Source organism: Scyliorhinus torazame, chromosome 6 (assembly GCF_047496885.1).
Source record: "Scyliorhinus torazame isolate Kashiwa2021f chromosome 6, sScyTor2.1, whole genome shotgun sequence".
NCBI classification, from domain to species: Eukaryota; Metazoa; Chordata; class Chondrichthyes; order Carcharhiniformes; family Scyliorhinidae; genus Scyliorhinus; species Scyliorhinus torazame.
Genome location: NC_092712.1, coordinates 21,517,381 through 21,544,252, shown reverse-complemented (window position 1 = coordinate 21,544,252; position 26,872 = coordinate 21,517,381). Strand labels below are relative to the sequence as shown.

The 26,872-nt window shown below is 48.9% G+C and overlaps 1 protein-coding gene across 1 annotated transcript in view; it reads right to left on the bottom strand.

The window, feature by feature from the left end:
* The window catches only part of LOC140425686 (uncharacterized), a 349,955-nt gene that overhangs the window by 245,507 nt on the left and 77,576 nt on the right, over positions 1 to 26,872 (bottom strand). The window contains exons 10-13 of the mRNA XM_072510182.1: positions 26,278 to 26,334; positions 7,151 to 7,189; positions 6,383 to 6,418; positions 3,620 to 3,658 (exon numbers count right to left, since the gene is read on the bottom strand). Of these exons, the coding sequence (XP_072366283.1) occupies positions 3,620 to 3,658; positions 6,383 to 6,418; positions 7,151 to 7,189; positions 26,278 to 26,334 (171 nt within the window). The remainder of the gene's footprint in view (positions 1 to 3,619; positions 3,659 to 6,382; positions 6,419 to 7,150; positions 7,190 to 26,277; positions 26,335 to 26,872) is intronic.

Sequence of the window (26,872 nt, the reverse complement as noted above, 5' to 3'; positions counted from 1 at the left end):
TCCGTCACCGGGCGGGGGGGGCGGCGGGGCTCTGGTGGGGTCTGGTCCGTGATCGGGGCCCACCGATTGGCGGGCCAGCCTCTCCCCCTCCAGGCCTACTTTATTGCGCAGCCAGCCCCTGAACCCCCACGCCATGTTGCGGCGGGGCCGGAGTGCTGAGGAAGTCCCCCGCGCATGCGCGGGTTGGCGCGGCGCCCATTTGGAGCCGGGAAGGGAGGCTGGAGCGGCGTGAACCGCTCCAGTGCCGTGAGGGGGCCAGAATCGGTAGTCCCCACGCCCATTTCGTGCCGTCATGAAACACGGCGGCGTTCACGACGGCGCGAACACTCTGTCTCCATTTCGGAGAATCACACCCAGGATCTTAAAGGAGGTATCTACAGAGATCGTGGGTGCATTGGGAGTCATTTTCCAAAAATCCTTGCAGCCAAAGGATTGGGAAATTTCCAATGTGATACCCTTATTCGAAAAGGGAAGAAGGCAAAATGCAGGAATCTACAGGCCAGTTAGTCCACCTTCAGTTATTGGAAAAATATTGGAATCAGTTATTGAGAGAATAGCAATACATTTGGAATGTAATGATCTGATCAAACTTACTAGAGTTCTTTGAGGAGGTATCAGCCAGGGTAGTTAGAGAACCAGCTAGTGTTGTATGTTTGGATTTTGAAAAGGCATTTGATAAGGTGCCATACAAAAGTTTACTCTGCAAGATGGAAGCTCATGGTGTTGGGGATAATATTCTGGCATGGATAGAGGGTTGGCTAACTAACAGGAAGCAGCAAATAGTGAGAAGTGTGTCTTTCTCAGGTTGAAGGGCAGTATGCCACAGGGATCAGTGCTGGGACAGCAGCTCTTCACAATTGGGCAGTATGGTAGTACAGTGGGTAGCACTGTGGCTTCACATCTCCAGGGTCCCAGGCTCGATTCCCGGCTTGGGTCACTGTCTGTGCGGAGTCTGCACGTTCTCCTGTCTGCGTGGGTTTCCTCCGGGTGCTCCGGTTTCCTGCCACATGTCCTGAAAGACGTGCTGTTAGGTGAATTGGACATTCTGAATTCTCCCTCTGTGTACCCGAACAGGCGCCAGAGTGTGGCGACTAGGGGCTTTTCACAGTAACTTCACTGCAGTGTTAATGTAAGCCTATCTGTGACAATAAAGATTATAAATTAAAAATAATGATTTGGAGGAAGGAACAGACAGTGGCCACTTTTGTGGATGATACAAAGGTGGGAGGGAAGGCAGGTTGTCAGGAGGATATGAATAGCCTACAGAGAGATCTTGACAGATTAAGTGAGTGGGAAAATTGGCAACTGGAATTCAATGTGGGAAAATGTGGGATTGTTAATTTTGGAAGAAAAATGAGAAGGTGGATTATTATTTATATAGAGAGAGACTGCAGAAAGCTGTAGTACAAAGGCACTTGAGGGTCCCTGTTCATGAAACCCATAAAACTAGTATACAGGCGCAGAAGGTAATTGGGGAGGCAAATGGAATGATGGGCTGGAGAAAAAGGAAGAGGTGTTGCTGCAACTGCACAAGGTACTAGGGAAACCATGTCCAGAGTTCTTCAGCCGTTTGCTGGTGGTGATATTTTCTGGTCCGCTGGCAACGCACCGTGCACCCCACCCGCAGGTTTCCTGGAGTAGTGGGGTGGTTTCAATGGGAATTCCCATTGACAGCGGCGGGAGCAGAGAATCCCGCTACCACCAAACGGAGTGCCACTTCCCACAGCCGAGACACACACACCTAGAAGCTGGAGAATCCTGCCTCCGATTTAGAATACTTTCTACAGTTTTGGTCCGCTTATTCAAGGAAAGATACATTATCACTGGAGGCTGTATAGAGGAGAGTTACTGGGATGATCCTGGGTATGGAAGCACTGCCATATCAGGGAAGATTGAACAGGTTGGATCTGAACTCCTTGGAGCTCAGAAGAATGAGAGGTGATATGATTGAAACATATAGGGCACAATTCACCCGAAAAATATCAAAGTGTGTTTCAGGGGGCGTTTCGCAGGGTGTTTCGTGACAGCTGCAATGCCGAGATGGAGACCGCTATTCAATGTTTTTTTGGCCCTTGGTGTTTCTCTCCAGTCGAGGCCACACTTAGAAATGTTCCGGTCACTGGGAAACTGAACTCACAGATCAGGACGCCATTTTGAAAGGCTACCCCAAACTTTTCACCTCCCCTCCTTTCAGGTGCCCCTCCCTTTCAGGAACCCCCCCCCCTTCAGGACCCCTCTTTACCCCCCAACTTTTCTGTAGCCCCTTCACACCCCCGTCACTCCCCCCCCTTTCATGGTCATGACCCCCAGGATCCAACCTTTGGCAGTACCAACTTGGTATCTGGGAATCCTGGCACTGCCAGCCTGGCATCCTGGCAGTGCCTCTGGAACCCTGCCAGTGCAAACTGGGCACCCTGATAGTGCCAGGTTGGCATTGCCAGAGTGAACTGTTGGCACTACCTGGATAGTACTGCCAGGGAGAGTGCCAAGGTACGACCCTGTCCTGTCCTGACCACCCGGGGGGGTTCAAATGTTGCCATCACTACTGGTCCATGCTTGTGCAAACCAGTACTAATCAGTGCCCGGTTCATGCCTCACAGGCATGGCAGTTGACACCCATGCACAGATATACGTGGCGTCAGGATATTTAAATGAACCTAATGGCCTTGAATGGGTAGAGTACAGGTTCACCAGAATTTCTCCTTGTGAACAAATCAAGCATCAGGGGGTGTAATGGTAAAATTAGAGGCTGGCGATCCGGGAGTGAAATGACAAAAAAGGGTATTATACATCTAAATCTCTCTTCCCCTAAAATTTGTGAATGCTGGGTAATAACAACATCAGAAATAGGAGTGAAGGTTGGTCATTTGGCCCCTCATATATTGAATGCTGGTCCAACCCACCATTTCGCAATATCATGGCTGAGCTGAGTGTGGCTTCATCGCCACTTTCCTACCTGCTTCACATAACCCTTGACTCCCTTTTGATCAACATTTTTAAAAAATCAACTTTGAATACAATAAATGACGCAGCCTCGACAGCACTCCAGGACAGAGAATTCCAACATCCCTCTGGAGAGAAATTCCACCTCATCTCCATCTTATATTGGACTACTTTCTTCAGCCAGAGACTGGTGGCGAATTTGCGGAACTCATTACCGTGGAAGGCTATGGAGGCCAAGTCCCTGAGTGTCTTTAAGACAGAGATGGATAGGTTCTTGCTTAATGAGGGGATCAGGAATTAGGGGGGGGGGAGGCAGCCGTGATCGAGAAAACTCAATGGGCTGAATGGCCTAATTCTAATAATAATATAATAATCTTTTATTGTCACAAGTATGAAGTTAGTGTGAAAAGTCCCGATATCTTATGGTCTTATGCCGTAGTTCTAGATTTTCCGGCGTGAGGGGACGTTGGGCTGGATGTTATCGGGCACCAGATTTTGGTCAGATAAAGGCAAAGGATGATACTGCTGAAATTTAGCTCGCTAATAAACGTGGACCATGGAAAGGTGGTATGTTAACAGATCCATTTGCAATGGAAGTGAGGTAACCAGCATTGGTGAAAAATAAAGAATTCCCCGCATCGTTCATGTTAAAATTTTACCCTATTCTGAGACTTACGCATTTCAATATCAACAACTTGTTTTTGCTTTGTTGTAACTGTTGGCAGAATAGAAACAGTGAAATCAAACAAACTGAAAGGCTGTTACCAAAACAAATCTACAGATGCATCATTCAAGTACACAGACTGCAATTAAACATATTCCCTTTTTGAGGCATTCCTTCTGACTGTTTTCAATTGTCACTTTATCAATGGTGTTTCAGGATATATTGGATATTTATCAGCTGAACATATGGAAATTGAATGGCTCACATGCTGTCAAAATCCTGCCGGCTTCTTTGCAACACCTGTTTGCCTCATGTTTGAAAATGTAGGCTGGAATCTACTGATTGGGACAACTTCTGATGCTGGAGTTACTTGTGGGTCATGCAACTGCATGGGTGTTTAGTGTGGTGATATTTCCACTTTGTGGCTAACTAACATTCAGTTACCAATGGAGCTGGCTAATGGATGAACGGTAATGCCAACTTAGAGATTGATGATGCCATTGTTAAAGGCTGGTGTACAATCTTCATGCTAACCAGCACACAAAAAGATTAGAGGAAGGCTGCAGCATAAGGGAATCTGTGAAGGAATGTTTTTTGTCAGAGGAAGGTTGGTTGCATGTTTCAATGATGCTTTCCAGGAGGTGTTCCCTTCAGCAGCAAAGGAACAGGGCACGAGTCTGTTCCAAATGGCTGGAGGAAGAGATCAAAAAGCCTCATGCAAAAGGTCTAGGAGTTGACTGAGGAAGTAAATAGTCACCCGGTGGTCATGCAAATGTAGATACAATGCCAGAAGGTCTGTCAAGGTGAGTGGCATGCAAGAAGGCAATGTCCAGCTTTGCATGTCTTGTATGGTGGGCATGAGATGTGAGGCGAGCTGACTGACCCATGCATAGGAAACACCTCCCCACCAAGGACCAAGCACGGTGATCCATAGAGTGGCCTAACAGAAGAGGATGATGTTTGTTTAATGTACTTGCTCCAATGCCAAGCAATCGTAACTGCTGGAAGGCCTCCCTGTATCAAGATAATGCCTATTTTAAGTGCTGCATTCCGATGAACATGACTGGGCCAGGAGAGTAGTGTGGCTCCCTGTATTTCTTTTGTTGCCAGAGAAGCAGGTTCCTAATGCAAAAGAGCAGGAGAAGTGCACAGAAGGGGGTGTGCTCTTCATTCTTGCAACAGCACAGATGGAGGAGGAGGTGCTGGAGATTGGATTGGTCGGCTGTTGCAGAATTTTGAACGCAGAGAGAGTGAGAAAAGCAATGGTTAGGGCACCAGATCTCACTAATCTTGCAGTTGTTTCTCTGTGGCCCTTGATGACCACACGTCAGCCTGGATCATAGACAAACGTGAGGAAGTAAGTGGACACGGATATTGTTATCAACACTTGCCTTCACTGCAGTCAAGTAGCTGTGAAATTTGGCTGACTGTGGGAAGACATTAGCTACGATTTCAATGGGTTCCCCCAGTATTTTCTGGTGCCCCTTGAAGCCCATCACCACAGGCCCAGTAAAATTCAACTTAGCAATGAAGGACAATGGACGATTGTAATGAGAATATAGTAGAATCATCTCATTGGTCACCGTTGAATTTTCATTTCAGAATCATTCATTCATGTATAATTTGCAAGTCCTGCTGCTCTTCACAAAGCTCATTTAATGGACTTAGAATTATAGAAACTGCTTGGTTCATGTCAACATTTTTAATCACATCTACCCTTGGGTAGATAATAGTGTAGTGGTGGTGTAATTGGAGTAGTAATTAGGTTGCTCAGACTAATGCTCTGGGGACATTAATTCAAATCCCATTGTGACAGCTTATGGAATTTTAAATTCAGTTAATAAATATAGAATTGAAAGCTAGTCTCAGTAATGGAACTATCATCAATCATGGCAAAAACCTATCTACTTCAATGTCTTTTAGGGGAGAAAATCTGCTGTCCTTACCCGGTCTGGCCTACTTGTGACTCCAGACCCATAGCAATGTGGTTGACTCTTAACTGTCCCTCTGAAATGGCCGAGAAAGCCAAGGACAATTAGGACTAGGCAATAAATGCTGGCCTCGTCAGCGATTCCCACATCCCATGAATTAATTTTTTAAAAGGTGTCCCTTAGGGGAGGAAATCAGCTCTTTACCTGGTCTGACCTATATATGACTGCAAACCCACAGCAATGTGGCTGACCCCAAAATATCTTCTGAAAGCCACTGATGTTCAGGAAGGCAGCCCACCGCTGCCATCTCAAGGGCAATTAGAGATGGGTAATAAATATTGACCTTGCCAGAAATGCCCAAGTCATGTGCATGCTTTAAAAGAAAATGCCCTTTGGGGAAGTAAATCTGCCAACTTTACCTGGTCTGGCCTACATATGAGTCCAGACGCACAGCAATGTGGTAGACTCTTAAATACCCGTTGAAATGGCCTAGCAAGCCTTTCAGTGATACCTGACTATGACAGAAAAGTCAAACTAGGACAACTGGTTTGTGAAGACAGCTCACCACCATCTTTTCAATAGTGATGAGAGATGTGTAACCAATGCTTGCCTTGCCTCTAATTGCCATGTTGTACACAAAAGAATAAAACAAAAATGTCCTAATTATGAGTTTGCCCCATGGAAGAATGTTAAGTTTGTGATACAACATGAAAGATAAAAAGCACTAATATCTTTCTCTTCTGGATCTTGGTACAAAAAATAACACCGGCTGTCCTTAAACTCTGATGTCGATAAACCAGCTCATAAACTTTCACGTAGACGTTCTTCTCAGTCGGGAACTTACGTTTTTTGAGAAGCTGTTCTTCTTCTTTCAAACCCTCTGTTGACAGAGAACAGAAGTAATCAGTTACCAATCTTGTTACATCCAGGTCTGCGCAGAGAAGCAGCAAATAACATTCGCACCACTCAAGCCAGACAATGACCATTTCCAACAAAATAATCGAAGCATTGCTCCCAAGGGCTGTAATTTCCAAACTCCCCAGCTTCACATTTGGAGGGGGGTGGACCCCAAATATACGCTAGGGAACGTCTCTTGAAAGATGCGCTAGGGAACCTCTCTTGGAGTTTCGCAGGTCAGGTTTTGCATGGCAATTGCCCTCTGGCCAATTGCCCCGTGCTAGCAACCATCTGAAAAAGCAATTTAAATCACAAACTTTGGATGGTGCTGCCAGGGTCATATCAATAGTTACGCAGAAAAAGTTGGAATTAAAACCCATTCAAAACTTCTGGGCTATTGTAAAGACCCATGCCAACCCCGCTGATGAGACACCCTTCACATCCCCAACCGCCAGGGGACACCCCCAACCCCTATCCCCAACTTCCGATTCCCCCAGGGGATTTCCCCCCCCCACACGCATGTGACTCCCCCTGGTAACATGCAAAAATCAACTGGATAAGTACTTGGAGAGGAAAATAATATTGGGTTACGGGAAAAGAAAAGGAGTGTGACTAATTGACTGGCTCTTTCAGAGAGCTGACACAACCACAATGAGCCAAATTAGCACCATCTGTGGTACATGATTCTCGGAGCAATAATATGGGCCAAACTTACGCTTTTTGGCACAGACTTGTTTTTCTGAATGCCTCATAGCTGTGAAGAGAGATATAAAATACTAAGATCAAAGGAAACACAAACCATATGAAGTTATTTATCTGACTGACTTACTGGCATTTTTAAGTTGCCATAAACAATAAACAACCTTTATTGTCACAAGTAGGCTTACATTCACACTGCAATGAAGTTACTATGAAAAGCTCCTAGTCGACACATTTCGGCGCTTGTTCGGGTACACAGAGGGAGAATTCAGAACTCTCAGCTGGTACAGGAATTGAACCCGCGCTGCTGGCCTTGTTCTGCATCACAGGCCAGCTGTCTAGCCCACTGAGCTAAACCAGCCAGTAGTTTTGGAGAACTTTGCATTTTATCACCCAGTAACAAGCAAGAACACTTTCAGAAGAGTTCCAACAGTTTTAAATTTTATAATCTTTATTGTCACAAGTAGGCTTACATTGCAATGAAGTTACTGTGAAAAGCGCCCAGTCGCCACAGTCCGGTGCCTGTTCGGGTACACGGAGGAAGAATTCAGAATGTCCCAATGACCTAACAGCACATCTTTCGGGACTTGTGAGAGGAAACCAGAGCACCCGGAGTAAACCCACGCAGACACAGGGAGAACGTGCAGACTCCGCACAGACAGCGACCCAAGGTGGGAATCGAACCTGGGACCCTGGCGCTCTGAAGCCACAGTGCTACCCACTGTGCTACTGTGCTGCCCTGATTTAGAATTTAGAATGAAGCTATCATTAGAAATTCAGCCTTTTCACTTTGTCCCAACACAGTGTCTAATTCTTCATCCTTGATGAGGATGATTAGCCACCACCTCAGTAGCATGCACTTTCTGAGTTTCGGCATTGATAAACTCTATGACTTCTCAGTATGAGGGGCGAGATTCTCCGACCCACCGCAGGGTCGGAGTATCGGCGGGGGCTGGCGTGAATCCCGCCACCGGCGGTTGCCGAATTCTCCGGCACTGGTCATGCGTCGCCCGGAGGTGTCATTTCCGCGCCAGCTGGCGGGGCACCAAAGGCCTTTTCTGCCAGTTGGATTAGTCCGGCGCGGGCCTAGCCCCTCAAGGTTGGGGCTCGGCCCCCCAAGATGTGGAGGATTCCGCACCTTTGGGGCGGCGCGATGCCCGACTGATTTGCGCTGTTTTTGGCGCTGGTCGGCGGACATCGCGGCGATACATGAGAATTTCGCCCAAGGTTTTCAATTGACATGAATTTTGAAGAATCGCGATGAGGCTGATCAAGTTCATTCCATGTGACACTGCTAGAAATAGATGATTTTCATCCCTTCGGGCGAGAAGTGCCTTTGAGCCAAGTGTGAATGGAAAGCCTAGGGCTGGATTCTTTCATTTCAGCGGCTAACTGCCGGCTCAAATGGAGAATTCGTGGGCGAACCCAAAAATCGGCGCAAACCCTCACCAATTGGATTGGATTTGTTTATTGTCACGTGTACCGAGGTACTGTGAAAAGTATTTTTTGCAACCATCTCAAACAGATCATTTAAGTACATGAAAAGAAAAGAAAATTTCAAAAAAATACATAATAGGGCAACACAAGGTACACAATGTAAATACATAGACACCGGCATCGGGTGAAGCATACAGGGGTGTAGTATTAATCAGGTCAGTCCATAAGAGGTCGTTTAGGAATCTTGTAACAGCGGGTAGAAGCTGTTTTTGAATCTGTTCATGTGTGTTCTCAGACTTTTGTATCTCCTGCCCGATGGAAGAAGTTGGAAAAATAAGTAAGCTGGGTGGGAGGGGTCTTTGATTATGCTGCCCACTTTCCCCAGGCAGCGGGAGGTGTAGATGGCGTCAATGGATGGGAGGCAGGTTTGTGTGATGGACTGGGCGGTGTTCACGACTCTCTGACGTTTCTTGCGGTCCTGGGCCGAGCAGTTGCCATGCCAGGCTGTGATGCAGCCAGATAGGATACTTTCTATGGTGCATCTGTAAAAGTTGGTAAGAGTCAATGTGGACATGCCGAATTTCCTTAGTTTCCTTTTGTTTTTTCTTATAAATTTAGATTACCCAATTGTTTTTTTTTCCAATTAAGGGGCAATTTAGTGTGGCCAATCCACCTAGCCTGCACATCTTTGGGTTGTGGGGATGAAACCCAAGCAGACACGGGGAAAATGTGCAAACTCCACACGGACAGTGACCCAGGGCCAGGATTTGAACCCGGGTCCTCAGCGCCGTAGTCCCAGTGCTAACCACTGAGCCACGTGTCGCCCGAATTTCCTTAGTTTCCTGAGTACGTATAGGCGCTGTTGTGCTTTCTTGGTGGTAGCGTCAACGTGGGTGGACCAGGACAGATTTTTGGTGATGTGCACCCCTAGGAATTTGAAACTGCGAACCATCTCCACCTCGGCCCCGTTGATGCTGACAGGGGTGTGTACAGTAATTTGCTTCTTGAAGTCAATGACCAGCTCTTTAGTTTTGCTGGCATTGAGGGAGAGATTGTTGTCGCTGCACATCTCCACTAGGTTCTCTACCTCCCTCCTGTATTCTGACTCGTCATTATTCGAGATCCGGCCCACTATGACCATATCGTCAGCAAACTTGCAGATGGAGTTGGAGCCAAATTTTGCCACGCAGTCGTGTGTGTACAGGGAGTATAGTAGGGGGCTAAGCACGCAGCCTTGCTGGGCCCTGGTATTGAGGACTATTGTGGAGGAGGTATTGTTGTTTAAGAGGAGATTCCGGGACTGGTGAAGGGCTAGCAGCGGCGCTGGGTGAAACTCCCGACTCCCACGCCAAAATCAGCCAGAGAATGGTCAGGTTCCTAGCCGCGCATGCGCGTGGCAACAACCTGCAGCGGTCACGCCATACAACATGGCGCTGGCCGTACGCGGACCCAACCTGCCACCCGCGGCCCCACAGGCCACCATTGGCCACCCCCCATCAGTCCCCCAGGCCCTTGCAGAAGGCCTCCCGGCGAGCAACACGGATCCCGGCCAATTGTGGCAGTGCTGAACACAGTCCGCAGCCGCCACGCCGGGTCCCCAACCGCTGAGACCATACGTTTCCCGCGCGGTCAGGAACTTGGCCCATCAGGGCGGAGCATCGCTGGAGGGCCTGCCGATGATGTGCTAACGCTGTTGCAACGGCGTGAGGTGTGCGACACGATGACACCATTTCCGAGGGGCAGAGCATGGCTGACCAGCGTCAAACCATCTCCGGTCCAAATTTGGGCCTCGGAGTCGAATTTTCCGCCCGATCGCCAGTTACGATAGCGGCGTCGGACAATGGAGAATTCCACCCCTGATTCTTAACTCTGTCACAGTACTCAGCTAACACCTTTCTTCCCAATCTGAATCATTACATATAACCTAGAATTTGCAGCACAGAAATTGGCCATTCAGGCCAACTGTTCGATTAGTCTACGCTAGTGTTAAGCTGCATATAAACTTCTTCCAACCCGACTTCATTTAATCCTCGCAGAATAAATTTTCATTTGTTGCTCCCTCATTTGTTGATCATGTTCCCATTAAATGCTTCAATGCTATCATTAACTCTGCGTGGCGCAATCCACATTCAGGCTTCTCCTGAATTTCTGGCTGTATTTATTACTAATTAACTTTAGTCACTAATGGTGATTATTTATGATCGCAAAGATATCTGACAAACATCTATCCGTTATTGGGTGGTCTGTGCTGGACATTATCAGGTTAACATTCTGCATCTGGACTCCTGCCAAGAGTGTATACCGTTAATTCGAAAGCGCTGGAGGATCAGTCCTGAGGGATGGGAGCATGTATTTTTTTTGCTGTATGATTCTTGGCACCCACAGGGAGTATAGCAGCATAATATTTACAACAAAGGTCTTGAAAGGAAATATAATTGCGGAATAATTGTCCCCGTTGCTATGTATAACAGCATCATAAATTCATTCAAATATATCGGGCGTCATTCACTGGAATAATTCCAAAGTCCAGTTTTGGGTAGGTTTGTTGGGGTGCTTCAGGATGGCTGCAATGTTGACATGGAGACCGCTATTCAAAGCCACTTAACCGTTATTTTGGGTCTTGGTAGGTTTCTTACCGGTCGAGACCACACTTTGAAATTCTTCCGGCAGTGGGAGCTGAACTCACCAACCGAAACAGAAACAGCTCCTCACCGATCATTGTGAAAAACGTCCCCAATCTCTACACACCTTCCCCATTCAGTGCCACCCCTTTCAGGACCCCCGTTCACTCCCCCAACCTTTCTGTGCCCCCCCTCATACATCCCTCACCTCCTTTTTGGTTCCCCCAGGCCCCAGCCCTTGGCAATGCAAACCTGATACACAGGGACATTGGCACTGCCAGCCTGGCACCCTGGCAGTGCCCCTGGAACATTGGCAGTACCAACTGGGCAGGTTGGCACTGCCAGGGTGCCTAGATGCCAGAGGGAGCTCCAGGGTACTACCCTGCCCTGTCCCCGACCACCCAAGGGGCTCTAATGACCTCTGCCACCCCCCCCCACCCAGGTACCATCATGTCTGGTCCATGCCTGTGGAAACCAGTACTAATCAGTGCCCGAACAAAACCTGACAGGTGAGGCCATTCTGAGCCGGGCGCAACGCTGTGGCTGGGTCACAAACATAATTTTTGAGACAGTATGAAATACAATTGTGGTGAACTGGTCAAGACCTGAAAAGGGGCACAAGGATTGTGGTGCACAATTACATTGTGTTGCAGTTAATATGTTAAATTTGTGTTGTCTGTTCTTTTAATTGGACGGCACGGTAGCGCAGTGGTTAGCATTGCTGCCTCAAGGCGCTGAGGACCCGGGTTCAGTCCTGCCCGGGTCACTATCCGTGTGGAGTTTGCAAATTCTCCCCGTGTCTGCGTGGGTCTCACCCCCACAACCCAAAGATGTGCAGGGTCGGTGGATTGGCCACGCTAAATTGCCCCTTAATTGGAAAAAAATAACTGGGTACTTTCAATTTAAAACAAATCTGGGGCGCGATTCTCCGTTAGCCAATGCCGAATTCACAAAATGTGAATGGGCGGAGAATCAGTTCCGACGCCAAAATAGCGGTAGGCGCCGATTTGACTCAAAATCGCAATTCTCCATCACCTCAACAGCGGCGTCTTTGCCAAGCAAGCAAGGCAAGAGGATTGCGAAGATGGACTGTTTTGTTACAACGAAGAGACAGCCAGAGACACAAATAGGCAGAGGACCTACTGGACAGGATCTCTCATCTGACTCTGCTGGAGAGAGCTGCACAGGGGAATCCACGGCAGGACAGAGCAGTGTTAGCTCTGTACAAAGCTGCAGAGCCTCTGGTGAACAGTCTCGGAAGAAGAGACTTAACTCAGGAATAAAGCAGTGTAAAAATGATTTTTTGAGGTACGGTTTTGTCAACTGTGTCAAGGCTGCAAAGCCCATGTGGATTTTGTGCAGGGAAATACTTGTAAATGAAAGGAGAAGTTTCAGATTTCGAAAGTGAAGTGCTGGGTGAAAAATTATTTTTGAGATTGCGACCCCAGAGTCAGGGGCGAGATTCTCCGACCCACTGCCGGGTCGGGGAATCGCCGGGGGCTGGCGTGAATCCTTCCCCCGCTGGCGGGGGCGGGAATCGCGCTGCGCCGGTTGGCAGGCCCCCCCCCCCGGCGATTCTCCGGCCCGGATGGGTCGAAGTCCCGCTGCTAGAATGCCTGTCCCACCGGCGTGGATTAAACCACCTGTCTTACTGGCGGGACAAGGTGGCGCGGGCGGGCTCCGGGCTCCTGGGGGGGGGGGCGCCGGGAGATCTGGCCCCGGGGGGTGCCCCCACGGTGGCCTGGCCTGCGATCGGGGCCCACTGATCTGCGGGCGGGCCTGTGCCGTGGGGTCACTTTTTTCCTTCCGCCTTCGCCATGGTCTCCACCATGGCGGAGGCGGAAGAGACCCCCTCCATTGCGCATGCGCGGGGATGCCATGAGTGGCCGCTAACGCTCCCGCGCATGCGCCACCCGGCAATGTCATTTCCACGCCAGCTGGCGGGGCACCAAAGGCCTTTCCCGCCAGCTGGCGGGCCGGAAATCAGTCTGGCGCGGGCCTAGCCCCCAAGGTTATGGCTCAGCCGCTCAAGATGCGGAGGATTCCGCACCTTTGGGGCGGCACGATGCCGGACTGATTTGCGCCGTTTTTGGTGCCGGTCGGCGGACATCGCGCCGATTATGGAGAATTTCGCCCCAGTTATTAACTTATAGCTGACTCTAAGCAAAAAGACTAAGCTGCTGTACGTGACCTGTGACAGCACATTACAAACACGCCAAAGGTCCTGGAAGTTATCAGCATTCTGGAGTAGCATCACCCAGGAGTATCCAGTGCTGAGTAAAACAAGCGTGCTGTTGACAAAAAGATTGGCGGGGTGGTTAACAGTGAGGATGATTACAGGAAGATCTAGATAGGGTGGTCAAATGGAGAGAAAAGTGTCATGAAATTTAACGCTGATAGGTGTGAGGTGATACACTTTGGAAGGAGTAATGTGACAAGAAAGTATTCAATGAATGGCATGACACTGTAAAGTTCCGAGGAAGAAAGGGACCTTTATTCCTCTTGCCTTGATTGCTGGCAGCTAGAAAATGGAAGAAGCTCTACTCTGTGATTTGATGCCAAAAGCACACATGTAGAGGGTGCTTGACATCAAGTTTATGTGCCGGGCATATGACCTTCTCACTGCTGCTGCTTATGGTCAGAAGACTGCACGCAGCCTCATTTTATTCTCATTTAAGATCCGGCTTCTGACTTCTGGAAAGACAAGGGCAACAAATGCATGGTAACACCACCACCTGCATGTTTCTCTCCAAGCCACTCACCATCCTGACTTGGAAATATATGCCGTTCTTTCACTGTCACTGGGTCAAAATCCTGGAACACCCTCCGTAACAGTGCAATGGGTGCTCCTACACCTCGTGGTGTTAACATTCTCATCAATGTTTTTAAAGCCCTTTGTGGCAATGGTCCTCCTCATCTGGGGTGACATGTTAGCACAGTGGTCAGCACTGCTGCCTCACAGCGCCAGGGACCTCAGGTGACTGCCCATGTGGGGTTTGCACATTCTCCCCGTGTCTGCGTGTGTTTCCTCCGGGTGCTTCAGTTTCCCCCACAGTCCAAAGATGCACAGGTTAAGTGAATTGGCCATGATAAACTGCCCCTTAGCGTCCAAGGTTTGGGTGGGGGTGCAGGGCTAGAGCGGGCATTGTGCCTAGGTAGAGTGCTCTTTCGAAGGGTTGGTGCAGACTTGATAGGCCAAATGGCCTCCTTCTGCACTGTAGGTTCTATGATCACTGTTATTTCCTGCAGCCCAACAACCTTCTGAGACATCTGTCCTTCTCTAATTCTGATTTCTTGAGCTTCACCAATTTAATCGATCTACCCTTGCCTTCACTGGCTGGGCCTTCAGCTCTGAATTTCTTTCCCTAAACCTCACTGCCTCTTTATCTTACTTTTCCATTTGAGACACTTCTTAAAACTGAAATCTCTGACCACGTATTGGTCATGTGCTCTAATAACGCCTTATGTGGCTGTGTGTCATATTTTGTTTCATAAGTCCATCGAATCCCTACTGTGCAAAGAAGACCATTTGGCCCATCGGGCCTGCCCTCCAAAAGAGCACCCTACTTTGTCCCCCGCCCTCTCCCCATAACTTCATCTAACGTGCACATCTTTGGACACTCAGGGACAATTTAACATAGTTGTTATAACCTGCATGATTACTACTGGTTTAGTCAATCCCACAATCCTTCGTGAGTATGAGCTTCCCCAATGATGGGGGCGGAGAAATCATTAGCAGAGTCACCTGTATAAATAGAGCTGGCCAGTGTGGAATCAGCTGGAGAACAGTGAGCAGTGGTGGAGTACTGTGGATGTTGTATATATGTAATTGTAAATAAAGCTATTTCTTTTGATTCTACAAATTTGTGCTGGATTCTTCGTGGCCCTCGCAAAACTGGCGACGAGGGTTAAAGTGGATAGCTGAATATGTTGCTGAAGCCACCTCCCTGGATATTTGTTGGATACAGGTTGGAAGTTTTTTTTTCTGTTGCACCATGCCTCTTTATGGACGTTTGGATGTCTTTGATGCTGCGCTGGAAAGTTGGAACCAGTACGCACAACGGATGCGTTACTATTTCAGACCGAATAACATCACTGTAAACAAGTGGCAGGTGGTCATTTTGCTCATCGCCTGTGGCCTGCATACATTTGGGGTGATTAGGAGCCTTGCATGCCCAGCTGCGCCGGACACCAAGACGTTTGATGAACTTGTGACTTTGGTGGGGCAACATTTTATCCCAACCCCATCCACGATAGTCCAGCGTTACCAGTTTAATACTGCAGAGAGGACCCCTGGAGAATCCCTTGCAGAGTTTCTATCCAGGCTACGCAGGATTGCGGAATACTGTGACCTTGTCAGAAATGTTACGCTACCGTTTGGTTTGCGATATTAACAACGCAGCCACTCAGAAAGTTGTTTACCAAGCCAACATTGACTTTTCAACAGGCCATTCAGATAGCGCTGCCCCGAGAGAGCACAGAACGGGGACTGCAGGAACTACAGGGAATGGAGGTGCACCCCCTTCCGTCCAAAAGCGTCTCACCGCACCCCTGCGTACTTTGGGTGAGGCGACGTCCAGATTGACGCCAGTGGCCGCCGGACTTTCCTCTCCGAAGGGAGCCTTCTCCAGAACTGATGGATGAGGAACCGTGTCAGTGTCGGACTTGTAGGCGCCGACCACTTCGGGGACGCCGGTCCTGAGGGCGCGCCGTCATTCCGACAGAAACTGGGGCCAGCCCAGGGGCCGTACCTTCCATTTGGATGAACCTGTGGCGACTACTCCCGAGGATGTGGAGACAGAGGACGACTGCCTGCAGTTGCATTATGTGGCAGCTTCCTGTGTGGCCCCCATTAAGGTGATGGTACGTGTCAATGGTCACCCGCTTGAGATGGAGTTGGACACTGGCGAAGCAGTCTCCGGATTGCCCAGAGGACATTTGACCACATAAAGTAGGGTATACAGACCCTTACATTAACCAATAGACAGGCCAGGTTGGCCACATATATGGGGGAACCATTGGACATTGCTGGAACTATCATGATCCCTGTTGCTTATGGACGCCAGGAGGGGCGTTTCCCGCTTCTCGTGGTGTGCGGCCACAGGCCCAGCATGTTGGGTCGGGACTGGTTGCGCCATTTGCGGCTGCAGTGGCAGCACATCCTCCAAACAGGTTCTGGAGGGTTGACGGAGGCACTAGGACGGTACCCAGCTGTATTCTAGCCCGGTGATGCACTATCAATTATGACGAGACGAGAGTAGAGAGTAATCGAGGCTTTATTAAGCAGAGATGTGTTGCCTCTTGCAGCTGCTACTGGAAATGGTAGCAGCTCGGTGTGCACACATATTTATACTCCGCCTACTGGGCGGAACCAGCAGGCTGGGATCTACCCCCATACCTGTAGTACAGGAGCCTTACCGTATTACCTCTAATACATGTATTATACAAACAGTGGTGACTACCACACCCAGTTTGGGGAAGATAAAAGGGGCCGAAGCCCGTGTCTAGGTTGAACCAGGAGCCACGGCGCGCTATTTCCAGGCGCGCCCGGTGCCTTACACCTTGCTCGAGAAGATAGAAGCGGAGCTCACTCGTTTGGAGTCCTTGGGTATTATCAGGCCTGTTTCGCCGACTGGGCAGCGCCAATTGTACCAATAATGAAGGAAGATGCCACGGTCGCTTGTGCGGCGACTATAAACTTAGTGAATACGGCTTCCCGGCTCGACCGATATCCAATGCCCCACATAGAGGCTCTTACGCGAAGCTTGCGGGCGGACTCTCATTCACGAAATTAGATATGAGTCACGCCTACCTACAGTTGGAGCTGGACCCTGCCTCCCGACCATATGTAACGATTAATACACACAGGGGCCTGTATGAATATACACGGTTGCCCTTTGGAGTATCCTCTGCCTGCGCTATCTTTCAACGTGTCATAGAGGACATCTTGAGAGGTTTACCAGGTGTCGCTGTTTACTTAGACGATATTTTGATTCTGGGGACGTCGGAGCAGGAACATTTGGAGGCTGTCCTTAGATGCTTCTCAGAGGCTGGAGTCCGTTTACGTCGTACAAAGTGTGTCTTTCAGGCAAAGGAAGTGGTCTACCTGGGTGGGTTATCGGGTGGACTGGTGAAGGTCTGCACTCCATCGCAGAGAAGGTGCGTGCAATTCAACAGGCCCCCGCTCCGACTGACACTTCGCATCTTCGTTCTTTTCTCAGCCTCGTAATCTATTACAGGAAGTTCCTCTCCAATCTGGCAACTACACTGACCCTGTTGCACCTTCTGTTGAAGAAGAATCACCCTGGGTTTGGGGTCAGCCGCAAGAAAGCGCTTTCCGGTTGGTGAAACAGCAATTGTCGTTGTCTGGGTTACTAACCCACTATGATCCTGAAAAGCCTTTGCTCATCACGTGTGATGACTCCCCATATGGTATTGGGGCCGTCCTGTCCCACAAGGTGGAGAACGGAGCCGAGCGGCCGATAGCTTTCGCCTCCCGCACATTGACTGCAGCGGAAAAAAAGTACGCGCAGATCGAGAAGGAGGGCCTGGCAGTGGTCTTTGCGGTGACCATCTTTATGGTGCCACATCACTATCGTGGCAGATCATAAGCCTCTGCTTGGACTTTCTGGGAGGATTAGCCAATTCTACTCATTGTTTTTGCACGGATCCAGCCCTGGGCTTTGTTGCTCGCTGCCTACGCGTATTCTCTAGAGCATAAACCAGGGACCCAGATAACGAATCCTGATGCACTGAGCTGATTGCCTATGTCGATTGGCCCCATGTCGACCCCCACGTGAGGTGGTTGCAACCCTAAATTTTATGGACTCCTTGCCTGTCACGGCATCGCAGATCTGTGAGTGGACCCAGATGGATCAGGTCCTGTCAAAGGTTCGGCACATAGTCCTGTATGGTGGGCAGTACAGACAGCTCCCAGGCGAGTTGTGGGCATTTTCCTCCAAGCTGTCAGAATTTAGCCTGGAAGACGCTATCCATTTGTGGGGAACGCGTGTGGTCATCCCGAAAAAAGGACAGGAGCTAATATTAAAGGACTTGCACAATGGGCAGCGGGTGTGACCAAAATGAAAATGAGCGGGTGTGACCAAAATGAAAATGTTGGCCCGGAGTTATGTCTGGTGGCCAGGCCTCGACACCGACATTGAGAAGGTGGCCCAAAACTGCTCCATTTGCCAGGAGCATCAGAAGCTTCCGCCGGCCGCGCCCCTACATCACTGGGAATGGCCAGGGTGGCCTTGGGCACGGTGGCATGTGGATTTCGCTGATCCTTTTCAAGGATCCATGTTCCATTTATTAATCGATGCCTAATCTAAATGGGCTGGTTTAGCACAGTGCTAAATCGCTGGCTTTGAAAGCAAACCAAAGCAGGCCAGCAGCACAGTTCAATTCCTGTACCAGCCTCCCCGAACAGGCGCCGGAATGTGGCGACTAGGGGCTTTTCCCAGTAACTTCATTTGAAGCCTACTTGTGACAATAAGTGAATTTTCTTTCATTTTTCAAATGGCTAGAGGTGCATAAGATGTGACAATGTCCTGCACAATGATGGAGAAGATGCGTTTGTCTTTCAGTACGCATGACCTCCCCCGAGGTGCTCGTCACGGACAACGGCACTCTTTTCACAAGTGAGGAGTTTGCGCGGTTCATGAAGATGAATGGCATACGCCATATATGCACCGTTCCATACCACCCGTCTTCCAATGGGTTGGCGGAGTGCGCAGTGCAGACGTTCAAATAGGGTCTAAAGAAACAGTCTTCCGGGTCTGGGTTATGGGGATAGGGTGGAGGTGTGGACTTGGGTAGGATGCTCTTTCCAAGAGCCGGTGCAGACCCGATGGACCGAATGGCCTCCTTCTGCTCTGTAAATTCTATGATTCTATGAATACTGGCCCTCACAAAAATAGCCAAACCACGTAAGCTGCATATCTTTGGACACAAAGGGGCATTTTAGCCTGGCCAATATCACCAAACTTGCACAGGTTTGAACTGTGGGAGGAAACCAGAGCAGCTGGAGGAAACCCTTGCAGACACGGAAGAACATTACTCCACACAGACATTTACCCAAGGCCAGAATTGAAGCCGGGTTCCTGGCACTGTGAGGCAGCAGTGTCACCCTGCTGCGCTGTGAAGCACCTTTGGATGTTTCATCACTTTCAAGGTGTGATATGAATACAAGATTTTGTTGTTATTTTCACCAGTGTTAGTTCTTCATTTCTTCGGCAGTCCCTTGGAGCCACAAATAATTTGCTTCCAATCTGATTCGGTGAGTTCTGAGGTGGGTGAAAATCCCAATGCACGATTTACAGACTCTGCGACAAGCGTAGAAGCGAACGGTTCGGCAGATTACTTGTTTCAACATTTGTGCGCTCTCTCTATTCCTGACAAAGTCTCTTGATGAGGGTAAGTGGGCCAATTTAGTCAGTCTCAAGCCAGCGTCTCCCTGATTTGAGGGGTTGTATGACCTCTTCAGGGGTGCTTTGAACACTCTCCCGCAGTGTTTCCACTATTGTCCTGGGAATCTCTTGCTATGACTGACTGAAGAAAAGTGTATTTGGGGACCAGCATCTCAAACCTGAGACTAAATTTCAGGGTTTACTGGACAGCAGTGATCCCTAGCTCCTGCATGCTTCGGAAATTCAGACGCCCTACAGCAAGCACCTCAAAACATTGGAGAAGTGACACCCATGATAATACTCCAAATTCGGGGATACGAAATACTGTCCAACAGTGGCATCCTGTCCCAAGCCAACATGCCCAGCATCAAGGCACAAATCTCTCTGAACTAGCTCTACTGGGCATGTCACTCGTATATTTGACACCAATATGGGCAAACCTCTGTTGTTTCTTCACAAGTTCACTGTTGCGGGTATTTTTATTCTTTGCAATTAATGTTGGAATTAATTAAACGGAAACTTGCAAGACACCAAGCCGCATACCCTCATGCACTACAACACTGCTGGTGGGAGTGTTTGCTAGAGCTGTTGGGAGGGTTTAAGCTAATGTGACGGGGGATGGGAACCGATGCAGGAAGTTGGAGGGAAGTAAAGTCAGGACAGAAACATAAGGCAGTAAGGGGAAAAGTGAAAGGCAGAGAAACTAAAGTCAAAAGTCAAAACAGGCCATAGTGCAAAGTACAGAGACTGTGGAGAACTCATTGAATGGGTCCAGTAAGGCTAAGAGAAATAAAACACAGGGAGAGTGCACAAAACATGACAGGACAGATGGTCTGAGAAAGTAGGGCAGAAAGCAAGGGAAGTCTAGATTAAACTGCATTTATTTCAATGCAAGAGGCCTGACAGGCAAGGCAGATGAACTCAGGGCATGGATGGGTACATGGAACTGGGATATTATAGCTATGACTGAAACATGGCTAAGGGATGGGCAGACTGGTAACTCAATGTTCCGGGGTACAGATGCTATCGGAAAGATAGAGCAGGAGGTAAGAGGGGAAGATGAGTTGCATTTTTGATTAGGGAGAATATCAAGGCAGTACTGAGGGATTATATCCGAAATAAGAAAGGAGAGATCACTTTGATAGGATTGTACTACAGACCCCCAAATATTGAAGATATTCACTGCAGGAAATTGAGGAGCAAATATGTCAGATTACAGATAGCTGCAAGAAAAATAGGGTTGTAATAGTTGGGGACTTTAACTTTCCTAACATTGACTGGGACAGCCATAGCATTAGCAGCTTGGATGGAGAGAAATTTGTTGAGTGAATTCAGGAGGAGTTTCTCATTCAATATGTGGATGGCCCGACTAGAGATGGCCTCTTGGGGAATAAGGAAGGGCAGGTGACAGAAGTGTTACTGTTAGTGAAGGATCACATTGGGACCAGTGACCATAATTCCTTTAGTTTTAAGATAGCTATGGAGAATGATAGGTTTGGTCCAAAAGTTCCAATTCTAAATTGGGAAAGGCCAATTTTGATGGTATTAGCCAGTAACTTGCAAAGGTTGATTGGGGAGTTTGTTGGCAGGCAAAGGGACTGGTAAGTGGGAGGCTTTTAAAAATGTGTTAACCAGGGTTCAGAGTGAGCACATTCGTTTTAGAGTGAAGGGCAAGGCTGGTAGAAGTAGGGAACTCTGGATGACTTGGGATATTGAGGCCCTGGTCAAAAAGAAGAAGGAGGCATATGACATGCATAGGCAGCTGGGATCAAGCGGATTACTTGAGGAATACAGAGGTTATCGGAATTAAATCAGGAGGGCAAAGGGGTACATGAGATTGCTTTGGCCGATAAGGCAAAGGGGAATCCACAGAGCTTCTACAAATACATAAAGATCAAAAGAGTAACGAGGGAGAGAATAGGGTTCTTAAGGATCAACAAGGTCATCTATGTGCAGATCTACAAGAGATGGGTGAGATCCTAAATTAGTATTTCTCATCGGTATTTACTGTTGAGAAAGGCATGGATGTTAGGGAACTTGGGGAAATAAATAGTTATGTCTTCAGGAGTGTACGTATTACAGAGGTGCTGGAAGTCTTAAAGTGCATCAAGATAGATAAATCCCTGGGACCTGATGAAATGTATCCCCGGACGTTGTGGAAGGCTCGGGAGGAAACTGCGGGTCCCCTGGCAGAGGTATTTGAATCGCCGCCAGCCACAGGTGAGGTGCCTGGAGATTGGAGGGTAGCAAATGTTGTGCCTCTGTTTAAGAAGGGGCACAGGGAAAAGCCTGGTAACTACAGACCGGTGAGCCTAACGTCTGTGGTGGGTAAGTTGTTGGAAGGTATTCTGTGAGACAGCATCTACAGGCATTTAGAGAGGCAAGGACAGATTTGGGACAGTCAGCATGGCTTTGAGTGGAAAATGGTGTCTCACTAATTTGATTTGAGTTTTTTGAAGGGGTAACCAAGAAGGTTAATGAGGGCAGCGCAGTCGACGTTGTTTACATGGACTTTAGCAAGGCCTTTGACAAGGCACCGTATGGTAGGTTGTTCCATAAGGTTAAACCTCACGGGATCCAGGGTGAGGTAGCCAATTGGATACAAAATTGTCTTGGGAACCGAAGACAAAGGGTGGTTGTAGAGGGTTGTTTTCCAAACTGGAGGCCTGTGACCAGCGGTGAGCCTCAGGGATCGATGCTGGGTCCACTTTATTTGAAATCATTAATGATTTCGATGAGATTTTATGACTGATGGTTAGTAAATTTGCAGATGACACCAAGATTGGTGGCATAATGGACAGCGAAAAAGGTTATCTAGGATTGCAATGGGATCTTGGTCAATTGGGCCAGTGGGCCGATGGAGTTTAATTTCGATAAATGTGAGGTGATGTATTTTGGTAGATCGAATCGGGGAAGGACCTATTCAGTTAATGGTAGGGAGTTGGGGAGAGTCATGGAACAAAGAGATCTTGGATACAGGTTCATAGCACCTTGAAGGTGGAGTCGAAGGTGGACAGGGTGGTGAAGAAGGGTTAGGGTTAGGGTACACTTGTGTGTGGGAGGGGGAGAATCCCTAAAGTGCGGCAGCAACTTTGCGGCAATCACGGAACCGGCGAATCCGCTGCCGTTCCGCTTGCAGATAGCCAGCGCGGCAGAGAGCGAGGGCGATCAAAAATCAAATCAAAGAGATCTAGGAATACAGGTTCATAGCTTCTTGTAAGTGGAGTCACAGGTGGACAGGGTGGTGAAGAAGGCATTCGGCATGCTTGGTTTCATTGGCCAAAACATTGAATACAGGAGTTGGGACTTGCTGAAGTTGTACAAGACATTCATAAGGCCACACTTGAAATACTGTGTACAGTTCCGGTCACCCTATTATAGAAAGGATATTATTAAACTAGAAAGAGTGCAGAAAAGATTTACTAGGATGCTATCAGGAGTTGATGGTTTGAGATATAAGGAGGGGCTGGATAGACTGGGACGTTTTTCCCTGGAGCGTAGGAGGCTTAGGGGTGATCTTATAGAGGTCTATAAAATAATGAGGGGCACAGATAAGGTAGTCAACATCTTTTCCCAAAGATAAGGACGTCAAAAACTAGAGGGCATAGGTTTAAGGTGAGAGGGGAGAGATACAAAAGGGCGCAGTGGGGTAATTTTTTCTCACAGAAGGTGGTGAGTGTATGGAACGAGGTACCAGAGGCGGTAGTAGAGGCCACGGGCGGGATTCTCCCGCAATTGGCGGGGCGGCCCGTACCGGCACCAAGAGCGGTGCGAATCACTCCAGCGTCGGCCGCCCGAAAGTTGCGGAATCCACCGTACTTCCGGGGGCTAGGCCGGCACTGGAGGGGTTTGCGCCGTGTCAACCGGCGCTGAAGGGCCGCTGCGAGTTGGCGCATGCGCAGGACTGCCGACGTGTTTCCTGCACATGCGCAGGGGATTTCTTCTCCGCGCCAACCTTGTTGAAACCTTACAGAGGCCGGCGCGGAGGGAAAGGGTGCCCCCACGCCACAGGCCCGCCCGCAGATCGGTGTGCCCCGATCGCGGGCCAGGCCACCATGGGAGCCCCCCCTGGGGCCGGGTCCACCTGAGGACCCTGCTAGACAGCCGACAAGCCAGGTCCCACCGGGATGGACCATGTCCATTTCACGCCGGCGGGACTGGCCGAAAATGGGTGGCCGCTCCGCCCATCGGTGCCTGGAGAATTGCCGGGGGGCCACTGCCAACGGCCCCCGACCGGCATGGCACGATCCCCGCCCCCACCCGAAGATCGGCGCCGGTGATTTTGGCAGCCGGTGTCGGAGCGGCAGGGTGGGATTCCCGCCGTCCACCGGCGATTCTCCGACCCGGCGGGGGGTCGGACAATCACGCACCACATTCTGGCGCCTGTTCGAGCACACGGAGGGATAATTCAGAATGTCCAAATTACCTAACAGCGCGTCTTTCAGAACTTGTGGGAGGAAATCGGAGCACCCGGAGGAAACTCACGCAGACGCAGGCAGAACGTGCGGATTCCATACAGACAGTGACCTAAGCCGGGAATGGAACCTGGGACCCAGGTGCTGTGAAGCAACAGTGCTAACCACTGTGTTACCGTGCCGCTCAGGTATAGAGGGATATGGGCCAAATGCAGGCAATTGGGACAAGCTTACTGGACGAAACTGGGTGGCATGGACAAGTTGGGCCGACGGGCCTATTTTCATGCTGTAAACCTCTCTGACTCAGTGACTCTGTGACTCTACAATGCACTACAGCAAATGATCACAATTACTGTCTACTTTTACTGCTTCTAGGCATGATAGGTAATTTTGGTGCTTTGTGTCTACATGTTAATTTTTTCCCTAAAAAACATTTCAAAGCCCAAACAAAAGAATCATCCCAATGCGGGTGATTAGTTTCAGAGCCACGGGCGTAACTGAATGGACACGTTGCACCCGAAAAGCAGCGCGCCGGGGTTCTACGTGGCTGATAAAAACCAGGAGAACAAGTTCCCGGGGTCTATCTGGCGCGGATGCCTCGCGAGATCTAACACGATATTGCGAGACATTGCGATGTGAATCCCATCCATTGTGGGCGTGATCACTTTTTTTGCAAATCTACATATTTGAGCAAGACAGCGAGCCTCACTCTAATATGCAGTTTCCCAAGGCACCCCAGGATCTAGCTCCTTTGCCTCGTTGACCTTGAGTGTGTGGTGTTCAGTACTGGTCTCCACGAACAGGGACCAGACTGAACTGCACTCGTGGGGGTCTCCCAAGGGATTGGAGGCCCCCAGGTGAATGTCCTTTGGGCAAGGTGGCACCCTAGCACTGCTGGTGCCAACTGGGCACCCTGGCACTGCTAGTTGTGCACCCTAGCACTGCCAGCCTGGCACCATGGCAGAGTGCCAGAGTAGAACTTCCAAGTGCCTGTGTGGCACTGCCAAGGGAGGTGTCAGGTTGGCACAGCCAAGGCGCCACCTGGACTTTTTTGCTTGGCAGTGACTGGGTTGAGGTCCCTTGCGCAGGTGTTGGAGGATGCCCGGGGACGCCTCATAGTGAGTTGGGGCTTGGAATGGAGTTCGGGGTTTGTGTTGGGGGCTTCAGAGATCGGGACCCTTTAAAAGTGGTGTCCTGATCTCTCGCTGCACAGTGCAGAAAACGGGGCCATGTGCAGCTTCATCCGCATGTTCCCCACTGAAGCCCGAGTGACATTAGATAGCGTAGTGTTTCTTGGTGCTGCAAGCGCCAGGAAACACACGGCGAAACACGTTTGCTATGGGACTTTGCTCCTATTTAGTTAAATTGCGCCCCACATTTTTCTTGTCAGTTTATTGCAGGGAGCTCGCTGGTAAGTCTCAGGTTGGCCAAAGGGAGGAACCATATTTGAAGAAGAGGAGGAGACAACAGGCACAATGTTAGTCTCCTCCTTCAGTGAGCAAACGTCTGGGTTGAAATTATGAATTACCAGATATTTAACAGAAAATGCCTCAAAATGAATGAATGAAATTTGCTTATTGTCGTAAGTAGGCTTCAAATGAAGTTACTGTGAAAAGCCCCTAGTCGCCACATTCCGGCGCCTGTTCGGGGAGGCTGGTACAGGAATTGAACCGTGCTGCTGGCCTGCCTTGGTCTGCTTTAAAAGCCAGCGATTTAGCCCAGTGTGCTGAACCAGCCCCAGATGAAAAGCTCTGCAGGTCTGGCAGAGTCTGTGAAGAAACAGAGTTAACGTTTTGAATCCGTTTGACTCTTCTTCAGAGCTCTTCAAAAAGAGGGGAAACCAACTTTGGACTGAGATGAGGAGAATTCTATTTTATTCAGTGGGTTGTGAATCTTTGGAATTCTCTAGCCTAAGTGCTGTGGGAGTTCAGTCAATGAGTATGCTTAACCTGGGAATTGACAGATTTCTAAATGCACAGACACTCCCACATCTGCATTCTCAGCATTTTCTGTTTTAATTTCAGTTTGCCGCCGCCACAGTATTTTGTTTTTATACATATTCAACCCTTTTATCGTGTTGTGGGTCATTCTGTAGTGATGTGTGGCAATGAAGTATGATGTGGGGATATTGCCCATCAATCGTTTCATGACAATATTTGATGAGTCGCGATACTCCTTTGATGCATTGTGTGTGCTTCATTCTCAAAGACTAAACATGATCCTACTGTGCAAAACTAGCCCTTTTTCAAGATTACAACTTACATGCTTTGCTTGATGCGGGTGGTTTTCTTGCGTTGGGACACGTGCGCTTCCTTGCAGCTGAAAGAGATATGGAATATTGCTGTTAAAGAATAAGGAAATTCCTTTCTCACCCCATCAGATGGTTGAAACCCAGCATAAGATCACATTGACCAAGCATTTGTTAACTTTCCATGGAGGGAGTGCAGCAGAGGTTCACTAGGCAGATACCGGGGTTGGTGGGACTGTCCTCCTGAGGGGAGATTGGCTGGACTGGGCCTGTACCCACCAGTTCAGAAGGATGAGCGGATTTCTGATTGAATCATATCAAATTCTAAAAGGGCCGGACAGACTAGATGCAGGGAGGTTATTTTCCCTGGTTGGAAAATCTGGAACCAGGGAACAGATCCTCAGGATACATACATTTAGGACAGAGATGAGCAAAATATCTTCACTCAAAGGGGAATGAAACTGTGGAGATCTCGACCACAGAAGGCAATGGAGGCTAAATCACAGAAATTCAAGAAAGAGATAGGTAATTTTTTAGATTTTAATGGCATCAGGGGCTATGGGGATAAAGCAGGAATATGGCATTGAGCTCGAGGAGAAGAGGTGATCA